Below are 16397 nucleotides of genomic sequence, written 5' to 3' on the forward strand. Positions count from 1 at the left end.
ATAAGGGATGATGAGCATCCTATACGGGATGATGAGCGTCCTATAAGGGATGATGAGCGTCCTATAAGGGATGATGAGCGTCCTATAGGGGATGATGAGCGTCCTATAAGGGATTATGAGCGTCATATAGGGGATGTGAGCCTCCTATAGGGGATGATGAGCGTCCTATAAGTGATTATGAGCATCCTATAGGGGATAATGATCGTCCTATAGGGGATTATGAGCATCCTATAGGGGATAATGAGCGCCCTATAAGGGATGATTAGCGTCCTATAGGGGATGCTGTGAGTTCTAGTTTCGCGGGTGATGGGCGTCCTGTAGGGGATTATGAGCGTCCTATAAGGGATTATGAGCGTCATATAGGGGATGCTGTGAGTTCTAGTATCACGGATGATGAGCGTCCTATAAGGGATGAGCGTCATATAGGGGATGATGAGCATCCTATAAAGAATTATGAGCATCCTATAGGGGATAATGAGCGTCCTATAAGGGATGATGGGCGTCCTATAGGGGATGATGAGCGTCCTATAAAGGATTATGAGCATTCAATAAGGGATGATGGGCATATAAAGGATTATGAGCATCCTATAAGGGATGATGGGCGTCCTATAGGGGATGCTGTGAGTTCTAGTATCGCGGATGATGAGCGTCCTATAAGGGATGATGAGCGTCCTATAAGGGATGAGGGGCGTCCTAGAGGTGATGATGTGAGTTCTAGTATCGCGGATGATGGGCATCCTATAGGGGATGCTGTGAGTTCTAGTTTCGCGGATGAGGGGCATCCTATAGGGGATGCTGTGAGTTCTAGTTTCGCGGGTGATGGGCGTCCTGTAGGGGATTATGAGCGTCCTATAAGGGATTATGAGCGTCATATAGGGGATGCTGTGAGTTCTAGTATCGCGGATGAGGGGCATCCTATAGGGGATGCTGTGAGTTCTAGTTTCGCGGGTGATGGGCGTCCTGTAGGGGATTATGAGCGTCCTATAAGGGATTATGAGCGTCATATAGGGGATGCTGTGAGTTCTAGTATCACGGATGATGAGCGTCCTATAAGGGATGAGCGTCCTTCAGGGGATGATGAGCGTCTTATAAAGGATTATGAGCATCCTATAGGGGATAATGAGCATCCTATAAGGGATGATGGGCGTCCTATAGGGGATGATGAGCGTCCTATAAAGGATTATGAGCATCCTATAAGGGATGATGGGCGTCCTATAGGGGATGATGAGCGTCCTATAAAGGATTATGAGCATCCTATAAGGGATGATGGGCGTCCTATAGGGGATGCTGTGAGTTCTAGTACCGCGGATGATGAGCGTCCTATAAGGGATGATGGGCGTCCTATAGGGGATGATGAGCGTCCTATAAAGGATTATGAGCATCCTATAAGGGATGAGGGGCGTCCTAGAGGCGATGATGTGAGTTCTAGTATCGCGGATGATGGGAGTCCTATAGGGGATTTTGTGAGTTCTAGTATCGCGGATGAGGGGCGTCCTATAGGGGATGCTGTGAGTTCTAGTTTCGCGGGTGATGGGCGTCCTGTAGGGGATTATGAGCGTCCTATAAGGGATTATGAGCGTCATATAGGGGATGCTGTGAGTTCTAGTATCACGGATGATGAGCGTCCTATAAGGGATGAGCGTCCTACAGGGGATGATGAGCGTCCTATAAAGGATTATGAGCATCCTATAGGGGATAATGCGCGTCCTATAAGGGATGATGGGCGTCCTATAGGGGATGATGAGCGTCCTATAAAGGATTATGAGCATCCTATAAGGGATGATGGGCATCCTATAGGGGATGCTGTGAGTTCTAGTATTGCGGATGATGAGCGTCCTATAAGGGATGATGAGCGTCCTATAAAGGATGAGGGGCGTCCTATAGGCGATGATGTGAGTTCTAGTATCGCGGATGATGGGTGTCCTATAGGGGATTTTGTGAGTTCTAGTATCGCGGATAAGGGGCGTCCTATAGGGGATGCTGTGAGTTCTAGTTTCGCGGGTGATGCGCGTCCTGTAGGGGATTATGAGCGTCCTATAAGGGATTATGAGCGTCATATAGGGGATGCTGTGAGTTCTAGTATCACGGATGATGAGCGTCCTATAAGGGATGAGCGTCCTACAGGGGATGATGAGCATCCTATAAAGGATTATGAGCATCCTATAGGGGATAATGAGCGTCCTATAAGGGATGATGGGCGTCCTATAGGGGATGATGAGCGTCCTATAAAGGATTATGAGCATCCTATAAGGGATGATGGGCGTCCTATAGGGGATGATGAGCGTCCTATAAAGGATTTTGAGCATCCTATAAGGGATGATGGGCGTCCTATAGGGGATGATGAGCGTCCTATAAAGGATTATGAGCATCCTATAAGGGATGATGGGCGTCCTATAAGGGATGAGGGGCGTCCTATAGGGGATGCTGTGAGTTCTAGTATCGCGGATGATGAGCGTCCTATAAGGGATGATGAGCGTCCTATAAGGGATGAGGGGCATCCTATAGGGGATGCTGTGAGTTCTAGTATCGCGGATGATGGGCGTCCTATAGGGGATGCTGTGAGTTCTAGTATTGCGGATGATGAGCATCCTATTAAGGATTTTGTGAGTTCTAGTATCGTGGATGATGGGCGTCCTATAGGGGATGCTGTGAGTTCTAGTATCGTGGATGATGGGCGTCCTATAGGGGATGCTGTGAGTTCTAGTATCGCGGATGATGAGCATCCTATAAAGGATTTTGTGAGTTCTAGTATCGTAGATGATGGGCGTCCTATAGGGAATGCTGTGAGTTCTAGTATCGTGGATGATGGGCGTCCTATAGGGGATGCTGTGAGTTCTAGTATCGCGGATGATGGGCGTCCTATAGGGGATGCTGTGAGTTCTAGTATCGCGGATGATGAGCATCCTATAAAGGATTTTGTGAGTTCTAGTATCGTGGATGATGGGCGTCCTATAGGGGATGCTGTGAGTTCTAGTATCGCGGATGATGGGCGTCCTATAAAGGATTTTGTGAGTTCTAGTATCGTGGATGATGGGCGTCCTATAGGGGATGCTGTGAGTTCTAGTATCGTGGATGATGGGCGTCCTATAGGGGATGCTGTGAGTTCTAGTATCGCGGATGATGGGCGTCCTGTGGGGATGTGGATGGCGGGGCGCCTCCCGCTTTGTGCTCCGTCTATCCTCGGTTCACCCCTCTCTCCGCCTTGCTGCATCCCCTCCTCCCCCCGCACCAGTGCCATAGACGGGGGAGGTGGAGGAGAGGAATGACCTCATCCCATCATCCACTGGTGTGAGGCTGGGAGGCTGCAGGGTGAGGTTGGCTCTGCACGCAGACAGGCGGCGCTCTCGGCGGCCCGTCCCCCGGAGGAGGAGGTGGGGGAGGGCTGGCGGCCGGGGAGGGGCGGGGCGGAGGCCGGGGCAGGCAGCGCCGCTGTCACATAATAAAGGAGGGATCTGCCGCTCCGCGCTGAACGCTTCATCCATCGTTACATTTTTGGATCCTTTTTTATTTTTTTCCCTGCTCCCCATCATGGCGGCCAAGTCGGACGGGATGCTGAAGATGAAGAAGAGCGACGTCGCCTTCACCCCGCTGCAGAACTCGGATCACTCGGGCTCCGTGCAGGGCTTGGCTTCGGGATCTCAGCCGGGCTCCGGTGCAGGGGACGGGGGCTGCTCGGACGGCGGCTCCCGGTGCTGCTGCAGCAGAGTGGCGGCCGGGGGAGGCGGGGGGTCTCCGGCGCTATGCCTGCGCCTGGCCCGGGATCAGCGGCGCTACTCGCTGTGGGATTGCCTGTGGATCCTGGCCGCGGTGGCCGTGTACTTCGCCGATGTGGGCAGCGACATCTGGCTGTCAGTGGACTACTACGTGCGGGGCTATCGCTGGTGGTTCGGGCTGACGCTGTTCTTCGTGGTGCTGGGCTCGCTGTCCGTGCAGGTGTTCAGCTTCAGGTGGTTCGTCCATGACTTCAGCACCGAGAACAGCGCCCAGTGCTCCCCGGTGGACGCTAAGACTGCAGCGAGTGCGGCGCCGGGGGAGGCGGATGTGCGACCTTCTACCCCGCAGAGACAGGCGTCTACGGCCAGCAACAAGCCCGGCAACCCGGCCAGCACCGCCCGGCCCGCCAGTCCCAGGTCCGCTTCGTGCTCCTTCTGCATCTGGCTCCTGCAGTCAGTCATCCATATCCTGCAGCTAGGACAGCTCTGGAGGTGAGAGCCGCGTGTGGTCACAGTGTGTGTGTGTGTATACCGCCCTATGGGGATGTGTGTATGGAGCCTATAGACATGTGCTCAGCCCTGTATACGGGGGTCTGTGGAGCCTATACACATGTGCTCAGCCCTGTATACGGGGGTCTGTGGAGCCTATAGACATGTGCTCAGCCCTGTATACGGGGGTCTGTGGAGCCTATACACATGTGCTCAGCCCTGTATACGGGGGTCTGTGGAGCCTATAGACATGTGCTCAGCCCTGTATACGGGGGTCTGTAGAATCTATAGACATGTGCTCAGCCCTGTATACGGGGGTCTATAGAATCTATAGACATGTGCTCAGCCCTGTATACGGGGGTCTATAGAATCTATAGACATGTGCTCAGCCCTGTATACGGGGGTCTATAGAATCTATAGACATGTGCTCAGCCCTGTATACGGGGGTCTATAGAATCTATAGACATGTGCTCAGCCCTGTATACGGGGGTCTATAGAATCTATAGACATGTGCTCAGCCCTGTATACGGGGGTCTATAGAATCTATAGACATGTGCTCAGCCCTGTATACGGGGGTCTATAGAATCTATAGACATGTGCTCAGCCCTGTATACGGGGGTCTATAGAATCTATAGACATGTGCTCAGCCCTGTATACGGGGGTCTGTGGAGCCTATATACATGTGCTCAGCCCTATATATGGGGTCTGTGGAACCTATATACATGTGCTCAGCCCTCTACACTATAGAATCTATACACATGTGCTCAGCCCTGTATACGGGGGTCTATAGAATCTATAGACATGTGCTCAGCCCTGTATACGGGGGTCTATAGAATCTATAGACATGTGCTCAGCCCTGTATACGGGGGTCTATAGAATCTATAGACATGTGCTCAGCCCTGTATACGGGGGTCTATAGAATCTATAGACATGTGCTCAGCCCTGTATACGGGGGTCTATAGAATCTATAGACATGTGCTCAGCCCTGTATACGGGGGTCTGTGGAGCCTATATACATGTGCTCAGCCCTATATATGGGGTCTGTGGAACCTATATACATGTGCTCAGCCCTCTACACTATAGAATCTATAGACATGTGCTCAGCCCTGTATACGGGGGTCTATAGAATCTATAGACATGTGCTCAGCCCTGTATACGGGGGTCTATAGAATCTATAGACATGTGCTCAGCCCTGTATACGGGGGTCTATAGAATCTATAGACATGTGCTCAGCCCTGTATACGGGGGTCTATAGAATCTATAGACATGTGCTCAGCCCTGTATACGGGGGTCTATAGAATCTATAGACATGTGCTCAGCCCTGTATACGGGGGTCTGTGGAGCCTATATACATGTGCTCAGCCCTATATATGGGGTCTGTGGAACCTATATACATGTGCTCAGCCCTCTACACTATAGAATCTATACACATGTGCTCAGCCCTGTATACGGGGGTCTATAGAATCTATAGACATGTGCTCAGCCCTGTATACGGGGGTCTATAGAATCTATAGACATGTGCTCAGCCCTGTATACGGGGGTCTATAGAATCTATAGACATGTGCTCAGCCCTGTATACGGGGGTCTGTGGAGCCTATATACATGTGCTCAGCCCTATATATGGGGTCTGTGGAACCTATATACATGTGCTCAGCCCTCTACACTATAGAATCTATACACATGTGCTCAGCCCTATATATGGGGGTCTGTGCAACCTATATACATGTGCTCAGCCCTATATATGGGGTCTGTGGAACCTAAATACATGTGCTCAGCCCTCTACACTATAGAATCTATACACATGTGCTCAGCCCTGTATACGGGGGTCTGTGGAGCCTATACACATGTGCTCAGCCCTGTTCACTAGGGTCTATAGAATCTATACACATGTGCTCAGCCCTCTACACTATAGAATCTATAGACATGTGCTCAGCCCTGTATACGGGGGTCTGTGGAGCCTATACACATGTGCTCAGCCCTGTTCACTAGGGTCTATAGAATCTATATACATGTGCTCAGCCCTATATATGGGGTCTGTGGAACCTATATACATGTGCTCAGCCCTATATATGGGGTCTGTGGAACCTATATACATGTGCTCAGCCCTGTATACAGGGGTCTGTGGAGCCTATAGACATGTGATCAGCCCTGTTCACAAGGGTCTATAGAATCTATAGACATGTGCTCAGCCCTATATATGGGGGTCTGTGGAACCTATATACATGTGCTCAGCCCTATATATGGGGTCTGTGGAACCTATATTCATGTGCTCAGTCCTATATACGGAGTCTGTGGAACCTATATACATGTGCTCAGTCCTATATATGGGGTCTGTGGAACCTGTAAATATGTGCTCAGCCCTGTATACAGGGGTCTGTGGAGCCTATAGACATGTGATCAGCCCTGTTCACTAGGGTCTATAGAATCTATACACATGTGCTCAGCCCTATATATGGGGTCTATAGAATCTATACACATGTGCTCAGCCCTATATATGGGGGTCTGTGGAACCTATATACATGTGCTCAGCCCTATATATGGGGGGGGGGTCTATACAATCTATATACATGTGCTCAGCCCTATATATGGGGGTCTGTGGAACCCATAGACATGTGCTCAACCCTATATATATATATATATATATATATATATATATATATAGGGGGGGGGGGTCTGTGGAACCTATAGAAATGTGATCAGCCCTATATATGTGGGTCTGTGGAACCTATATACATGTGCTCAGCCCTATATATGGGGGTCTGTGGAACCTATAGACATGTGCTCAGCCCTATATATGGGGGGTCTGTGGAGCCTATACATGTGCTCAGCCCTATATATGGTGGTCTGTGAAGCCAATACATGTGCTCAGCCCTATATATGGTGGTCTGTGGAGCCTATAGGTACATGTGCTGAGCCCTGTATATGGGGGGGGGGTCTATGGAACCTATACACATGAACTCACCCCTGTATATGGGGTCTGTAGAACCTATATACATGAGCTCACCCCTGTATATGGGGGCTATAGAACCTATACACATGAGCTCACCCCTGTATATGGGGTCTGTAGAACCTATACACATGAGCTCACTCCTGTATATGGGGTCTGTAGAGCCTATACACATGAGCTGAGCCTTGTATATGGGGGTCTATAGAACTTATAGATATGTGCTCACTTGTATATGGGAGTATGTGGAACCTATATATATGTGCTCTATGGAGCCCATAGTATACACCAACCCTTGCACATCCCTGTGGAATATTCGGGGTACTTGTCTGTACATAAGGTTGCTGGGACAAGCACTGGAAGAACTCAAACTTTACAATGTAAGACTGAGGTGTGGGGAAGGGATCGGGGTTATATGTCTACGTCCTGTCCATATAGTCTGCTACATGGTCTATACATTGATCGCTGGGTATGTAATGTGCATTACTAAACTTTCTTCTTCCCTAAATGATGGAGCTTTAACAGAGTTTATATTTTAAAGCTGAAGCTCAACTAGTGCTCCCTGAATGTGGTGTTCCCCTTTAAGTGCACTCATTCTTCTGTCCTATTGGATGAGTTCTCTTTAGTTTTAGGCTGTGTGTACGGTGGATAGGCTTGTAATGCAGGGAAATGATGGAGAACTATATTCTGTTATATCATGGACCTTGATGTATAGCAGTCACATGTCCTTGCAGCCAGCGTACTACTTATAATAGGGACAACCCCCACCGGCTGCATACACCGCCGCTCCTGTATGCACGAGAGACCTGTTATAGGGATGAGACTGCAGGTGACATCATGAGGCTGAGAGAATACAGTCTCTTGTAGACACGTGACTTGGATCCTGGGCTATGTACGCTTTAATATTCTCATTTATTGTGAGGCCTACATGTTGTCTGTAGGTAAACCTTCTACTATTGTGATTGTGAAGGCTCCGATAGTACGAGGAGGTTTGCATGGTTGTGACTCTCTCCAGGGTTTCATGTGCTGTGACATCTGGTTTGTATTTTTAGTGTCGAGGGTAGTGGTTATTTCCAGGGACTCCATAGAAAACGTCGGCCTCAGCTTTACTCTTTCTAAGGATGCCGCTTTCGAGAGCCACTAAGCATCAGCTTTACAACTGTAAAGAGAATAGGAGCCCTGCTGTGTCTGCTTAACGTCAAATTATCTGTGAATACACTAAAGGACTACAGCCACCGGCCCATCATTTCCAGGCGGCGGGGACGTGCTGTCGTCTGCCTCACCACACAGGTGACTCTATTGTCTTGCTCCCATGTACTCATGCTGATCAATGGCTGGGATCCCTCGGGTCTCCTATAGCAGTCTGTGAGATCCACCCTCCGCCTCGCAATGAATGATAGTATTATAAGAAGCCTTGTGCTGTATCCTAATTCAAGTAAATTAACTTCACCACGGATCCGTCAAGGTGGGACGCTTCATCTAGTGAAGAGGTGTGTGCCGCCATGACTCAAGGACCCTTCAGCCAAACTTTATACAAGTCGTCTTCGTATTGTAAGATGCCTGTCGTGTGCTGTCTCAGTGAATATGCTGTTTAACCCCTTAATGACGCAAGAAATTGTCATTTTTGGGGTTTTTCATTATTTCATCATAATGCATCTATAGAGCTTGTTTCTTGTGGGACTAACTAGTTTGTAGGGGCATCCTTCTTGGTGCCATAAAATATACTGAAAGATAGAAAGTAGAAGGTGTAGGATCTCAGGATAACAGGATGGGGGAGGGGAACCAACAGCCGCTTACCAAAGCAGGTTGTGTGAACTCACACACAGCAATGAAGAGCGAGTGGATTTAATAATGGATCATCCGCAGCCTTCCTGGAAGGAATCTGATCAAGCAGGTGTCTGAGGATGCAGGAATAGTAGCGGCGCTGGATGAATGGAGGTAGCGAGACCACAAACATAAAACCAGGTCTGTTTACTCAGCAGAGATGCAACGCGTTTCGCTGCGCATGCGCAGCGAAACGCGTTGCATCTCTGCTGAATAAACAGACCTGGTTTTATGTTTGTGGTCTCGCTACCTCCATTCATCCAGCCATTATTATGGGTCTTAAAAGGAGAGGAGGTAATAATGAAAACCCCAAAATGACAATTTCTTGCGTCATTAAGGGGTTAAACCACCAAAATGACAATTTCTTGCGTCATTAAGGGGTTAAACAGCATATTCACTGTGACAGCACACGACAGGCATCTCACAATACGAAGACGACTTGTATAAAGTTTGGCTGAAGGGTCCTTGAGTCATGGCGGCACAAACCTCTTCACTAGATGAAGCGTCCCACCTTGACGGATCCGTGGTGAGTTCCTTCACAGTCTGGTGCTGGGACACGTCTCCATTTATCCTTATATCCGCCAAAGGAATAACAGAGGAACAGAACAACGCTGAGTTCTAAGCAAAATTGTTCCAGAAATGGTATTTCATGAGGAATCGAAGCCTTTACAGAGAAATGTTAGGAGAGCTGACTGGTCCTCTTTAAGCTGTGTTATAATATCTGACATAGTCCAGTAATTTTATTGTATTATACAGAGGGTGCTACAGGACCACGTTTCTAGTGTCACTTCAGTGTCTGCGTATAGAGGACAGGGAGATCCATAGCAGGAATAAAAGCCTTACAGCACCTTGGACAGCGGTTTCCAAACTAGTTTTCCTCCAGAAGGAGCAAGGCTTTTTTTTCAAGAACTCCCAACTGGAAGTGGCTTCCCTGAAAGTCCTGCAACATAACTAGCCAAACGGGGATGGAAAGACACTCTATAGACAGATGTTTCAGGGTTCTTTCCCCTCATCAGTACAGAACAGGTTGAGAGGCCCCTTGACATAGCTGAAGGGTTCTGCTTTACTTGTGGAGACCAACAGCAAACATAGGGAGTCTTATTAGCCAAGCAGTGCTCCTTGTGGTCTCTACAAGAAGAAACAGTAGCCCTGCTGTGTCTGTTTAAGGTCAAATTATCTGTGAATACACTAAAGGACTACAGCCACCGGCCCATCATTTCCAGGCGGCGGGGACGTGCTGCCGTCTGCCTCACCACACAGGTGACTCTATTGTCTTGCTCCCATGTACTCATCCTGATCAATGGCTGGGATCCCTCGGGTCTCCGATAGCAGTCTGTGACATCCACCCTCCGCCTCACAATGAATGACATTATTATAAGAAGCGTTGTGCTGTATCCTAATTCAAGTAAATTAACTTTACCACGGATCCGTCAAGGTGGGACACTTCATCTAGTGAAGAGGTGTGTGCCGCCATGACTCAAGGACCCTTCAGCCATACTTTATATAAGTCGTCTTTGCATTGTAAGATGCCTGACGTGTGCAGTCAGTGAATATGTCATTTTTTGGGGTTTTCATTATTTCCTCCTCTCCTTTTAAGAGCCATAATGCTTTTTTTCTTCCTTCATCTATAGAGCTTGTTTCTTGTGGGACTAACTGTAGTTTGTAAGGGCATCCTTCTTGGTGCCATAAAATATACTGAAAGATAGAAAGTAGAAAGCGCTCCGTGTGTAGGATCTCAGGATAACAGGATGGGGGAGGGGAATCAACAGCTGCTTACCAAAGCAGGTTGTGTGAACTCACACACAACAATGGAGAGCCGTGGATTTAATAATGGATCGTCTGCAGTCTTCCTGGAAAGAATCTGATCAAGCGTGTGACTGAGGATGCAGGAATAGTAGCTGCGCTGGACGAATCGAGGTAGCGGGACCACAAATGTAAAACCAGGTTTGTTTACTCAGCAGAGATGCAACGCGCTTTGCTGCGCATGCGCAGTGAAACGCATTGCATCTGTCATGACCGACTGGGGGGGACAGGGAGAGTGAGCCCTAAACTGACCCTAAAACCGCTCTCCCTGTCTACTTGTCCATCCATCCTAAACGATGGATCGACATCTGGGCGCCGGTCCCTTCCTGCGCTAAAGTGCAGTGGTGTAAAAACACATTATACATTGTTGGTCACAGACAAGAACAGAAACAGAAAACTACTAGACAACCAGAAATACAAAACAGGATACAAATATAGGACACTGTTCACACTGGGACACAGAACATACAAACTGGAGTCCCCACTTTACTATAGGAGTAGCCATTAATAATAAAGCCAAATAGGCTACTGGCCAGTGGACACACTTCACCGTGGAAACGGAAATATAATACATGAAATTATAGACTAGAACTGGATGAGTCTGAATAGACTCCAGAATACCGAACAAGAATATAACATACAGACTAGAAGCGGATGAGTCTGAATAGACTCCAGAATACAGAACAAGAATATAACATACAGACTAGAACAGTTTGTGGTCCCGCTACCGCTATTCGTCCAGCACCGCTACTATTCCTGCATAAACCATAAAATATACTGGACAACATTTAATTGTGAAGTGAAATTGAAATGCAAATGCAGTTTTTTGTTTTTGTTTATACTAAAAGATAACTTCATGCAGTAACACGTTTGCAAAACATTTTATGTTGTTTGTCCCTAGAAGCTAATGTGAACAGATGCTGTATTGGTATTGGGATGTGCACGGTTAGTGACTGGATGGAGCATCACATACCTAGGAAATATATTGTATTTTTAGACATTCGATAGGCAGTGCTTTGGGTTTGCCTTTATACTTTTAGTGTATTTATTTTATGTTTGCTTTATAATGCATGGTATGAAAGAAGGTAAAATATAGACTTGTAAACCTGAGTTGTGTGGCATACAGATTAATCTGTTGATCTATAGGCCCGATGCCCAATGCTTTCGATTGTACTGAACAAGACACGTTTTCCTTGAAAATAGTTTTACATGACAGGCTTTCATCTCAGGAAGTGAGGTCAAGATGTAGGAAGCAAAAGTATAGAAGCTCAATGTACTACTCTAATACTTGACCTTGACTTCTTTAATGAGACTAGAGATGCCATTCCTGAGTAGATGGAGTCGCTGGCGGTGCAGTTGTAAAAAGAGGAGGCATCATATGCAGTGTATAGTTTTATATTGTTAGCCTGTTTTCTTTTTATGGGTACCTTTATAGTGTGTGTGTGTGTATGTGTATGTATATTATATATATATATATATATATATATATATATATATATATCTCAATGGTAAGTGTCATATGTGAAATGGTAATAGCACAAACAGCAACTAAAACTGCTGTGTGTACATGAGAAGGAGCAGTGTTTCTGTCATTATGTTCCTTGTATTGCACATTTATCAGACGTTTTCCCTGTCAGTTTTCTTTTTCTAAAAAAAACCCAGCAAACTAGCTGCTAAGATGTCTCCCATATAATGAAAATACCACAAAAGAGGTATCCTGCCCCCTATTTCCATATCACACCCTCTGAAGAAGCAGCAAGAAAAGCTGTGAGTCCAACACAGGTGGGGTTTAACAATTAAAAGCTGCAGCCACATCTTATTGTCTTTCTGCCTCTGTCCGTCTGCAGCAGCTCCCCCCTTGATGGGCTGTAAACAGCATGTAACTTAATCCCTGAGACTGAGCTTGGGGAAGAAGGGGGAGTGGCTCTAAAGTGGAGAAGGAGGCATTTTTTCCCAATAAGTTATAATGCAATGTTTCTTATATTCATACTATAGCAAGTTATTGCAAATTTGCCTATTTAACCCCTTAAGGACGCAGCCCTTTTTTCACCTTAAAGGGGTACTCCGCCCCTAGACATCTTATCCCCTATCCAAAGGATAGGGGATAAGATGTCAGAACGCCGCGGGGGATCCCCGGGATCGCCGCTGCGGCACCCTGCTATCATTACAGCACAGAGCGAGTTCACTCTGTGCATAATGACGGGCGATACAGGGGGCTTCAAAGTAGAGCAGCAATTTTCAAAAAATGTCATGAAAATTGCAAAATCTGAAGGGACAGATGTTACAGAACTACAACTCCCAGCATGCCTGGGCAGTCTAGGCATGCTGAGAGTTGTAGTTTGGCAACATCTGGAGGTCTACCGTTTGGGCACCACTGTAACAGTGGTCTCCAAACTTTGACCCTCCAGATGTTGCAAAACTACAACTCCCAGCATGCCCAGACAGCCTTTGGCTGCCTGGGCATGCTGGGAGTTGCAGTTTGGCTTTCCTAGTGGTTGCCACAGTAAAGCTCACTATACTTTCCACCCCCGTAGTTTCCCTACCTGAGCCAGGATCCAGCAGTCTCCAGCGACGATTGGGGGTCCCCAGGCATCTTCTCCTCCAGGTGCCGGCCTCCATCTTCTCCCCACGTTCCCCTCAACAACCCACTCAACAACCCACTGTCTTGCCTTGCCATTGGTCAGAATCAGTTCTGACCAATGGCAGGGGATAAGAGGAGATCGCAGCACTGCGACCTCGCTCCTATACCTCAGGATGATCAGGGCTGTCACTGACAGCTCCGATCATCCCTATTTTCCGGGTGATCGGGTCACCAGAGACCCGATCAGCCCGGAGTAGCAGAAAATCGCATGTCTGAATTGACATGCGATTTTCTGCAATCGTCGACATGGGGGGGTCTTAGGACCCCCCTCGGCGATGTGACAGGATGTCATCTGAATGATTTCAGTAGGCATCCTGTTCCAGTTCCCAACCGGATAGCGGCGGGGACCGGAATTCCCATGGGTGTATGCATACGCCCCACGTCCTTAAGGACTCGGGATGCAGGGCGTATGCATACGCTCGGCGTCCTTAAAAGGTTAAAGAAATATTCCAGCTAAAGACATTTGTGTGCAAATCAACAGGCAGAAGAGTTTTATAGAGTTTTCAGTAGTTAAAGCTTTAAGGAGTACTTTAGACAAACACACGTACGCTTTATCTGTATCATATGCCATAAATGCCCTATCTTTACAGAGTTTTATACCTAATATTATCTATATGCAAATCGCCGTGTGAATCATTTGACAACCTATGTGTGTGTACTTAAATATATATATAAAGTCCAAAATGGATACAGCACCAAACAGCAGGGGACTCAAGCTTGTAGATGGAGTGATACTTTATTTGCTATCCAATGTGCAACGTTTCGGCAACAAACTGCCTATTTCAAGCATGTTTGTTGCCGAAATGTTGCACATTGGATAGCAAATAAAGTCTCACTCCATCTACAAGCTTGAGTCCCCAGCTGTTTGGTGCTGTATCCACTTTGGACTTTGTATGCTTCTCTGGGTTGGCATTCTCGGATGATCACTTGCACACGCTGAGAGGATCGGTGCTGTCTCTAGTTTTCACTTCTAAATATATATATATATATATATATATATATATATATATATATATATATGAGCGAACTTACTGTAATTCGATTCGTCACAAACTTCTCGGCCCTGCAGTTGATGACTTTAGCCTGCATAAATGAGTTCAGCTTTCAGATGCTCCGGTGGGCTGGAAAAGGTGGATACAGTCCTAGGAGAGAGTCTCCAGCCCACCGGAGCACCTGAAAGCTGAACTAATTTATGCAGGATAAAGTCATCAACTGCCGAGCTGAGAAGTTTGTGGGGAATCTAATTACTGTAAGTTCGCTCATCTCTGATTATATATTTTACAAATGGAGTCCCCAATAGTAACTCAAAAACTTCAAATTAAAGTGTGAAGTAAACTGTAAAGTTGCTGTACCCACTATAGCTCCAGATTGTCTAGTATCCAGTCCCCAAGGCCCACCAACATTCAGGTTTTCTTTTTTTTTCTGTTTCTATAAGTTACTCCAGGGAATAATTGAAATCCTGCACTGTTGGGGATGTCTGCTCTAGTAACCTAAGCACTGATACAAAAACGGGCCCTATTTGCAGACAAGAATTTGGAGCTAGTTATTTACCACTCGTCTGTTTCTGATGGATGAGTTCTGTATAGATTGAGGGTAACTTCCAGAGTCATTTACCCTAGTGCGGTGCTTCCCAACTGGTGTGTCTCGGCTGTTGCAAAATGACAACTTCCAGCTGCCTGAGCATGCTGGGAGTTGTAGTTTTGCAACAGCTAGAAGCTCACTAGTTGAGAAACACTGCTGTAGTGGGACCAAAGAACATCAATCTGAAAGTTGTACTGCTGGGTGTAAAAATTATAGTAGTCCCTTAAATGGGCACTGTCACAATTATCATTTTTTGGGGGGGATATGACAATCTCAGGCCTCTAAAACTGCACATCTGATTTTCTCTACATTTTAATACAGAACATATTGATATCACCCATAATCTATTTTGTGTATTGTATAGTGTAAAGCCCTGTTTGTCATCCAAGACCGGTGTAGTGAAGAAAACAGTGTCCGCGTGTCCCTATAGCTGAATATGACCCATGCAGTGATTGGCTAAGGAATGAAAACACTGTTCCTGTAGCCGAATGTGACCCGTGTAGTGATTGGCTGAGGTGCGGGCATACCCTCGGCGCACACTTGCTGATGTTTGGGCGGGAGAAGGGCTTTGGAGTGCTCTTCTGGCTGAGCGCCACAGTCTGTATAAGCGACAGGGATATGTGTGGAGAAAATGTGTCCCTGTCCCCATTAGAGATGGTAGCATGCATGGTGAAAATTGTGTCCTGCTGTAAAGAAGACAGTGTCCCTGTAGCCGAGGGTGTGTGGAGGGTGTGTGCACGCCTCAGCCAATCACTGCACGGTTCACATCCAGCTACAGGGGCACTGTTTTCTTCATTACACCGACCACAGCCCTGGCAAATCATCTCGGCACACCTAGTTTATATTTCTTCTTTTCTTTTAGCTAGCAAGAAGCAGACACACGGATAAATGTAAGTGATGGAGGCTTTATATGAATTCTAAATAGCACTCTAAGAATATGGCTGGCTAGCCAACCACATCACGATAATAGCTGAGTTCTCCCCTGACACAGTGCATATACTCGCCCGTACTCCAAACCTCATTAACATAGCTTCTATAAAGAGCGGTATGCATATAAAAAATCTGCCTTAATTTGCTAATGCAAAATAAAGCCTGCCGCTATTCTTTTTCAATCTTCGCAATTACGACAGATAAAGTGAAACAATTATAGAGAAACAAACAAATCCAGGATGAATTTCAGGTAAACTCACCAGGTCTTGCAGTTAGCGAGGAGCTGAGTTAGTGAGCTGTGTTCATGCCGCCATGCCTCCTCCCATAGACATGAATGCAGGGGGCGTGGCGGTTGTAGTAGCCATTCGTCCGTCATGGAGTGAGGTTTGCTCCATGCTGTTCCGGAGATTGTGGGGATCCTGTCAGGGTAATAATTCATTTATGAATTATTAATTATGGTCAATAAAAAATA

General features: G+C 46.9%; 1 protein-coding gene across 1 annotated transcript in view; it reads left to right on the plus strand.

Moving 5' to 3' along the window:
- Window positions 1-3402: 3402 nt before the first annotated feature.
- XKR4 (XK related 4) overlaps window positions 3403-16397 on the plus strand; it is a 273477-nt gene continuing 260482 nt past the window's right edge. Inside the window, exon 1 of the mRNA XM_056521935.1 lies at window positions 3403-4205. Within this exon, the coding sequence (XP_056377910.1) occupies window positions 3529-4205 (677 nt within the window). The 5' untranslated portion in view covers window positions 3403-3528. The remainder of the gene's footprint in view (window positions 4206-16397) is intronic.

This window comes from Hyla sarda, chromosome 5, assembly GCF_029499605.1.
Source record: "Hyla sarda isolate aHylSar1 chromosome 5, aHylSar1.hap1, whole genome shotgun sequence".
NCBI classification, from domain to species: Eukaryota; Metazoa; Chordata; class Amphibia; order Anura; family Hylidae; genus Hyla; species Hyla sarda.